The 9,702-nt window shown below is 34.7% G+C and overlaps 1 protein-coding gene across 3 annotated transcripts in view; it reads right to left on the reverse strand.

The window, feature by feature from the left end:
• The window catches only part of LOC111085915 (uncharacterized protein C7orf43 homolog), a 40,460-nt gene that overhangs the window by 20,765 nt on the left and 9,993 nt on the right, over positions 1-9,702 (reverse strand). For all 3 annotated transcript variants that reach the window (XM_022386746.1, XM_022386745.1, XM_022386747.1), the window contains one exon: positions 1,422-1,496. In XM_022386746.1, coding sequence (XP_022242454.1) covers positions 1,422-1,479 — 58 coding nt within the window. In that variant the 5' untranslated portion in view covers positions 1,480-1,496. The remainder of the gene's footprint in view (positions 1-1,421; positions 1,497-9,702) is intronic.

Below are 9,702 nucleotides of genomic sequence, written 5' to 3' on the forward strand. Positions count from 1 at the left end.
CTGAAATTTACTCGGAAAAAATTTTTACGGGAAATTAACAAACGACCAGAGACATAACAATATAATTAATATACATATACAGAACATGATAGTAAGCAGAAATATTATACAAAATGCATTAAGAAGAACGCCTAATACGAAATATAGATATATATTTCTGATTAAACATATTAATGTGTTCTGTGTATTATACGACATCGCATATATTTTATTTATCTTGTACATTGCCTTGTCTTGTGCATTGTAATATAAATACTGCGTACAAAGTGTTGTTTTTTTCGTATTAGCAGGTTTCCTAGCCACTGGCTACATATTTTAATATTTAAAAATATAAATTTACAATGTTTGTTAAGATCAGTTAGCTTTTAATTTTCTTAATTTTGATCAAACACGCAATAATATGGTATGCCGTCATACCACGCACTTTTTAGTTTATTATTTTAACGTGAAAGTTTTCTAATTTTTCTTTGACTCCAGGACTTTGCAGTTTCTGGATGATAAATAATTCGTTGATTCGTTCTAGCTACCTTTGTTCTTCGTCATTCCTTGTAAATAACACTTGGCATAGCTGCAAATTTAAACTTTATGCATGAAGGTCAACAACGGTCAGATGATATCTCGAGATTACAATCTCCCTTATGTTTGAATGGTAACGAACAGTTATGTAGTAGCGCTAGTTGCTCTGGGTGGACCTGAAGCTACCAACTTAAATAAGTGTCGTGAGATTTTGTCTGAAAATCATCTTTAGTGAGAAATTCAGTTTGGAACTAAGTTTCGATGGAGTATAGCTAACCTGATACCTTCACAACTCCAGTAAAGGCAACTTTCCATCGTCCATAAGATGAATTACACGCACTGTTAATTTGTGTTGTGTAAATAAAGATTTGTTCATTGTTCATTACACTTTGTGCCCAGTCCGTTTATTTCTTAGCATAGACTCAATTAATTTTAGTGGAACTTGCTGTTACTTTACAATATATCTTGCTGACCCTCCCATTATATAGCACATACTTAATTTACTCTTTCGACAAACCTTTTTAACTGAAATTGCCAAATATATATATCTATATATTGTTAGTTGTGAATAATAATAATAATAATAAGACAAGATAAAGAATTAATGACTCTATTTCGATCTGATAGATGATGAGGTTGTAAATAACATTTACAAACTCGATTAAATACTACTATACAAGCCATTATCATTTTCGCTATGACATTGATATTTGAATATAGATTTAAACTTCATATTCCATAAAATTCTTCTTAATAATGGCTTGATCTCCACTAAAGTTTCTAGATAAAATACCTATCGAATTTTTTATATTTGTATATAAGGGCTGTTTTCGTTGTTGTTTCTTTTTTAACATAATTTTACCATTCACGCGTACAACTACACATACGCCCACACATGTACTTACAGTTTATACAGTAATAATGTTGTCCATCAACTGTGAAGTATCGTGAAGTTATCAACATAGGACGTTGAGGTTGTGCTGTTAGGAATAAAGAATAAGATAGTTATGCTAAACACAGGTGTAAAATAACATTAAAGCTTGTTATTAATAAATAGGATCAAAAACAGACACTGATAGAACATTTTAATTAACTTTTGAACATGGTAGCAAGGAAAAGGAGATTGTAAGGTGTTAATAGAACAAACTATGGCTAAGTCTCCTTTAGTTGTCAGTTTAAAAGCAAGCTCTTGTTAACTCGAAAGTGAAAGACATCACAGTTAATTCGTTTTCTTGTTTTATTAGCATAAATGTTAATAGAATACGAAATGAAAGCATTGCACCAGAGTAGTACTCCCGCCTTTTTAATTAATTAAATGAAGAGGCGTTTTACACAATGGAAACGGTAAAAATGTATATTATATAAATTGCTATTATTAAAGAGGTCTCGTTTCTATAATTATTTTGTAACAGATGAGCCAGAACAGGGACACTTACTTTTTTTAATATATAAAATTGCATTTATGTGATGTGATCCAAAATAAATATATTATAATTGAAAATAAAGGAGCGTCCATTATACAAAATGAACAATAACATAGAGAGAGAACTTATCTCCAACGATTTTCACAATTACAGCCCTGTCTGTATTTTGTTATTCATAGGACACAAAGAATATAAGTTGTAAAACTATTCTAAAATCGATTAAGTCCCCAACTACTGATTGATTATCTAAGTCACAATTTTGTGCCTCTCTAAATACAAAGGTTAGACATAAAAATATAAACACTAACTAGTTTTAGTTTCAATAAGTATTCAAACATCTTCTCATAAACGCACAAACACTGAACTTTCAAATAAAATTCAGTCTTATTCCCATTTATATATATAATATATTTTTATGTAAATATTAGGTATCTTTGATGTGTTTCAGTTCTAGAAATGTCTTCCAGAAAAGATCTTAACAAATAACGAAAAAGGAATGAAAGAATCCATTTAGCGAATGCAAATGTAACCAGAATTGTGCAGACATCCTCAAAAATGCCAACAGTAGCAGAAAGATCATGAAGGACGACCAGGATGATGTAAAATGAGCCTCATTGTGAAACAAAAGAGAAAGATAACAAAAAACAAAGTATATTCAGAGTTCGATGCTGAATCCCAGCAATAAGTGTCAGAGAAAACTGACCTACACAAGTTCAGTCATTTGAGAAGTGTGATAAAGAAGCTATAAACTGGCCATTTATTAAGACAGATACGTAAGTTTGCGCATGCAATGATGTGGTGGAAACATTCATTACTCTGATACCTAAGTACGCGCATGCAACAATGTGGTGATAACAAGCCGTGTGCTTGGAAACGGTGATTTGGTCAAACAAAAAATTCACCTTCTTCTTATGCGATGAATGTGAGTTTTTGTGGAGAAAGTAAAGGGGAATGTACACATTGGAATGCTTTATTTCAACTGTAAGGGGGTGCAGGTGGTTCCATTATGGGGTGGGCCACGAGATGACCTTAAGAAAATTTGGTTTTATAAGCTCATAAGATCATAAAAGTTGAATTACGTTACGATATCAGTTCACACTGGACAGCAAAACTCGGACACTACACATCAGAAAAATTTGAGTCTATTTTGTCCATTCTACCAGCAAGAGAAACTATTAAGTAGAAAATATATCGTATTCAGAGCAACTAAGTACATATTATGTAATTAATACTTGAAACCGTCAGTTCTTGGTTAAACTCCATAATTACGGAATTGACGAAAACAAGGACGTACGGTTCACATACGTTTCACTTATTGGGACCATGGTTTCGCCAATACCTGATGATACCATTACTTGCGAAACCGTGTTAGAAATAAATAAAATGTTTGTGAAACGTACAATTGTCTATGTTTCCCTCAATTCCGTAAATGCGTATTGATACAGACGTTTCTCTATGTACTTTATATAAATATTATACACATAACTGATTTTTGCTTTATCCTCTCCTTTAACCTAATCCTAAAGCGAAGCTGAATCTTATGATTTTTTTATAAAATATTTAAGTTATTTGTCAATGTTAACATCAGTAATATTATACCCAACTTCAACAAGTTTCTTTATTATTTCAAAATTTTTTGGTCACTTAGTAAAAAAAAAAGAAAGATATATACGTAAGAATAGATGCAGTTAATATCATGAAAGGTTTACACGTATATGGATATATAAACTTTCTTTAACCTTTCGATTACCAACGTAGGTAGGTATCCATATCTAATGTGGTTTCATGACATAATTATACATTTCAATTTACGCAAAAAAGTTTTACTAACGTTGTATAAGAAGTATATATTGACCTTTGGATACACAATTCACCTATCCTTTCAACACACATCTGTTTGATATTTTGGTAAATGAAGGGTTAAAAAAAGCATATTACCGCAAGAAACAAGAAGATAGAAATCCAAAGACAACATCAGCAGTGGTACCATGTAGGGAAGATTGAGTGCAATCAATACAAAGTAGCTGCTTTGGTATCAAACAACTGTAATTCTTCCTGGAAAAATACACAACAGATACTCTATTCAAGGTTATGGCCCACCACAATATTTTCGTGAGATGGCGCCACTGAACATAAATTTCAGATAATCACCGGAAAGCAGAAACGCATGATGTGAAATTAACTAATTCAAAATGAGCTAGCATTGAAATTTATTGTAAGTCATACCAAGAAGAAAGCGGAAGTCACTTTTACACTACCAGACTTTGCCTAAGGTTTACGAGGGCTATCTGCGCTAGCCGTCCCTAATTTAGCAGTGTAAGACTAGAGGGAAGGCAGTCATCACCGACCCACCGCCAACTCTTTGGCTACTCTTTTTACCAACGAATAGGGGAATTGACAGTCACATATAACGTCCCCAGGTCTGAAAGGGCAAGAATGTTTGGTGGGACGGGAATTCGAACCCACGACCCTCAGATTGCGAGCAAATGTAAAATAGAAGAATATCGTCAAGACACATCTACTTATGTAAAAGCCCAACCAAGACCTTTGAAGAAGAAGCTAAAAATAATAATGAAACATCAAAAAGAATGAAGTACTTTGTGAAAGATTAAGGTATGTATTAGAAACTGGGGGTTGTATTCTTTGTTAAACAAAAGACAAATAAAACGCGACCTATTTCTCCAGAAAACATAACTGGTTTTAAATATTACAAAGAGCTAATTCCCAATCTATCAAAATAAGGAGAACAATGCAATACAAACTCGTGAACGCATCCGTGAAAAATACAGACTGTTAACCAAATTAAACAAAACTATTTCTCAACAATAGCAAAATTTTGACTAAAAACATTATGAAGTAATTTTCTGATTTATTAATAATTTTGTCATAGAACACGGAAAAAAGAGTAACTGACAGACATACAGTGTAAAAAAATAAATAAAAAACAGCAACTCGTTTTTAAGGTTTAAATTATGCTATTTCACTCTAACATATCAACCATTAGGCCATTCACTCCCACAATGGTTAACTTTACGTTTTCTAGCTTTTCTCTGATTGAACTTGTCTTTCACGTGACTTTACTTTTACTCTGTTTTAGCTGGTCTGGTCGAAGCTATTTATACGTCTATCGTTTAGGCCTTCTAGAAATCTCCATAGCTTCGAAATTAATGAATTACAAACACAAAACAAAATTACTAATAATACTACCTACACTAAACAGTCTTTTATATCTGACAATAAACCCTTCTTTAAGAGAAATATTTACAATATGTTTTTTACACAATATACAAAGACTGTTCTTAGTTCATATACTATGTCTTCTCAGATAGTTTACACCAACATTTACAGTTCCTTTGTCTTTCTCTTCTGATGTAGGATCTCCAATAGGGTTTCACTTTAAGGGGATCCCTTGTATTCATCTTGATCTTGTGTTGTCTGCATTTCCTAATCTATCTGTATACTGACAGAGTTGATTTTGTTCCTCTTTCTTCTTCTTACCAGTCAGTTCGTCACTGATGTTGACATCCTTGTACGTCTCATCTCCACCCAGTGCTCTTAGCCCTAGTAGGTCCTTATCTTCTATAACGAATTCATTGTCTTCATATTCTGCTTATATGACAGCTACACCTACTATGTCCATTTGTATATCAATAACTGCACCTGTAAGGTCTTCTTCTCTTTCGAAGTACCTCTTCAACAGATTGGTGTGAAATATCATGGTTGTCCCATCAACTTTCACTTTATACTGCAATCTGTGGACCACCTTTCCACTGCCAGGTGAGTTTATTGTTGTCTGTAGATAGCATAACTAAAACCTTCTGCCTGACCTTGAAATTCGACCCTTGTTATAGAAGCGTCTCTGACTTTCTTTGGGTTTGGCTTCCCCAGTACAACTGTTTTGATAAGTCCGGCTCAATACTACTTTTCGGTCCTCTGTTTTGTATGTCTCTTTCTTACTTGTCTTGTGCTTAACTTCTTCTTGGGCATTGTCCCAAAGTTTCTGTGGTGAAGGATCTTTTTCTGTACTTCTCTCAAATTTTTACTATCTGGTATCATTCCTATCGCCAATTTGTATATTGGTTCCTTGATACAGATGGCCTCAAGGTCTCGTACATAATATGGAGTATCCACCTTTATTTTTGCTATGAGATACTTTCTCACTGTCCCATCAATTAGCACACACAGGCGTACCTTGACTGTCATCTGATCATCATATACTAGACTGGTTCTCACTTCTGCACTACTGCACTCAGTATCTCGTAGAACCTTCAATTTCTTGTCCCCAACATATAATTTGCATATTGGAATGTTGTGATTTGGTATCACCTCTTGATGTTTGTCACACACTCCAAGCACTACTTGCACTGTTGATCCATTTGCTAACTAGAGCTTACCACTGATCAATCATGGAATTGACACTTCCTTCTTGTGGTGACGCTGACGTATTTTCTTGATTCTGTTTTTTTCTGGCAATAGTATCTATGGTGCCAGTCGCTCTCTTCCAGTTTCTTACCAGCACTGTCTTTGTACATAGCTTCAGCTGCTTTATGTGGGGGTTTCTGCTGTTGTTTGCTAGTAACGGACTTGCATTCCTTTGCAATGTGTCCCATTTTATAACAAACATAGTATATTGTCTTTCTTCTGTCTATTAACCTCCTGTCACCTTTGGTAGACTCCTACTCCTGGTCAACCATCACTGGTTTCAAATTTAACCCTACATTCTTGGACTTGCCAGTTATACTCCAACCATGGACTTCCATATACGGTTCTTCCAGTTTGATCATCTCCTCCACATCTTTTGGTGCTCTCTCCTTTAGAAAGGAACATTTACAAGTCAGTTGAACACGTGATCATGAACTGTTCACGTACTAATAGGTCTGCCAATGCCTCAAAACTATTGTCACATTTGACCATGTCAGTCCATGTTGTGAAGTAACGCCGTAGACATGAAATACAGTTTATCAAGTGTCAGGTTTGACTTCTCTGAACTTCCAGCGGAAATCTTCTTCATTAAATTCATATCGTATCAGTAAAGGCACTTAAAAGTTTTCATAGTCCATGGCATCTTCTGACGTCATGCCTGCATATACTTGTAGGCTTTTCCTGTGAGAAGTGGGCTGAGACAGACTGCTCAGACGTCTTTTCCCCAGTTCTGAATTTAGGCGAAGCTTACATATCTCTCAAGGAAAGTTTGGTCAGTTTGGGTCAGCTTGCCCTGACTCCGTTGTCATTCTTGGGTCCTTCTTCTTTCGGTTGGATGAGCTTTGCAATCTCAATTTGAGCTCTTATTCGCTCTATTTGCAGTCTCTTCTCTCTCTCTCTTCTTTCTCAAGTTTTGCTCTTATTCTCTCTCTTTTCTATTTGTTTGTTTGTTTGTTTTGAATTTCGCGCAAAGCTACACGAGGGCTATCTGCGCTTTTCTATTTCTAGTCTTTCCTCTCTGTCATTTTCTCCTTTCAGTGTTTCTTCCTCTCTCTCTCTGTTGCCGCTCTCCTCTCTCTAGTTCTTGATGTTGTTTAACAAACCCTCGTGGTTCATTGTCTTTTAACCCCAGACGTTTTCCTATTTCTGTCCATTTATCAGAATTTGACATGGATATATAACGTGATTGTAATCTCCACACTATTTGCTCTACTACTACAGTGGTGCGTATATAGGCCTACTTATTCTCGCTGTCGTTCACACATTTTTTTTTCTACCGCCGTTTACAACTGTATAATCCATACAGGCTCGCCAAATGTCAAAAACTTACTTTTTAAGTAGTTTATATATATATATATGTTAGGGTGCATCAAATTCACTTAGTCTAAAATTTTATTTTGTGATTTCTAGTCGGCAGGGTGTGCAATAGTTGCCTCTTATTATAAGAATTAATCTTATCCTTTTATTATAAGAATTAGTCTTATATTTTATTATAAGAATTAGTCTTATATTTTATCTTCAGAGTTTGAAACCATCAAGTCCTCGTGATTAACTATTTCATTTGGGGGAGAAATGATACTTTTTTTAAAAAAACTTTGGTTTGCTTGCAGCAGTTGAAGATATAACTGGAGGAGTTTCCTACTGCGTAATATTAATTCTTATAATAAAACAGCTGAGGTAAGGGTTGCAGCAGCTCTATCCGAAATACAGTACCTGTCAGCTTCTCTCACTACCGTTGGAAGCGGTATCCTCATTTGTTTATATAGTTTAGTATTTTGGGATTTCCATGTAGAAAGAGAAAGATATGGGCATATTCACGAAAATGACAATGTTAAAACTGTTGATAAAAACAATGTGTGACGCGAACGAGAAAAATACTGAGAAACATTATTGACTACTAATGAATCAAATTGTATTATTCATATCTATCTACTTTGATGATAGAAAAGATATAGCTAAAATTGTCATTAAAGATGGGCAAAAACATTATAAACATGTAGTCATGGAACAGCACATAACTTTGGTCAGTGAACCTGAATCAATTTTCATGGATCACATTTCTCTATCTTCCGGAACATCAGAAGATATAAAAACAAAAATCTATCATTCAGTGGTTTGAAGATAACAAAATCTCATCTGATCATTTAATCGCTGTAGGTTGTGATGTCACATACGTCAATACTGAAAAAAAAAGCTGGAGCTTCTTGAATTGCACTTAGGAAGACCTGTTCATTGGTTAATTTGTTTGTTACATGCAACAAATGAGTTACCCCTGCGTCGTCTAATTACGCATGTTGACGGAGTAACTCTAGGACTTATGGTCGTCTTGGAAAGAAACTAAAGACTTGTGAATCATTGCCTTCAGTAAAATTTCTTTCAGTTGAAATTACAGAGTCAAAAATTACCATCCTAAAGATCTTAGTACAGATAAAAAGTATTTGTATAATATGTGAAATGCAGTAGTTTCAGGTCATAGTTCAAGAGAACTCACATTACGTGACCTGGAACAATGAACCATTCCCGCTGGTTAACAACACCAAACTGGATTTTGCAACTTTACGTCACAACTGCTAACACATCCAAGAAGCTTAGTTTGTTAGTGAGATATCTAATTGAGATGTATGCAACAGTTTGGTTTAATATAAAGAGAAATTTCCCTTGCAGCCATGATTCACTGCACCTTTTTTTTTTACTTGTAAGAAAATCACGTTTTCTTTCTGAATCATAGAAATATGTGGTGGATAGAGTAATCCGGAGAAATGCATATTTTGCCTACCAGGAAAATTTGCTGCTTGCAATGGTTGGAGATTATTCTAAAGCTATCAGACAACTTGCCGTTCGTAGAATATTAGCTGCTCGATCTACCTCACCTTCTAGCACAATGAGACAGATTGTGGTTCCAAATATTAATACAACATTACACTGATATAATAATATGGACTGAGAGTAGAGCCACCACTTACAAAATTATAAGCAATGATAGTTGGTGTCTTTCATTAATCAAGATGACACACCAGTTTTCAAGCTCAACATGTCGTGTCACACACACACAAACAGTTGAAAGACATGTTAAAATAGTAACAGAAGCTTCAGCAGAAGTGGCTGTCGCAGAAGAAAGGGATTCATTAAAGCAAAACTTCAATCTTGCAACATCATGAAAAAATTTAATACTAAGAAACAATACATAATCCAGTAATTCTATTGCCCAGTGGAAGGGTGGTTGGGTGAGCATGGGTGGAACTCCACATGCAAGTACCTCCTCGTGGGGAGTTTTAGATAATTTAATAACTTACATCCTGAGGATGACGCAATGGTATACGTCGAAATATGTAGAGTGTAT

Source organism: Limulus polyphemus, unplaced genomic scaffold, assembly GCF_000517525.1.
Source record: "Limulus polyphemus unplaced genomic scaffold, Limulus_polyphemus-2.1.2 Scaffold711, whole genome shotgun sequence".
Taxonomy (NCBI): Eukaryota; Metazoa; Arthropoda; class Merostomata; order Xiphosura; family Limulidae; genus Limulus; species Limulus polyphemus.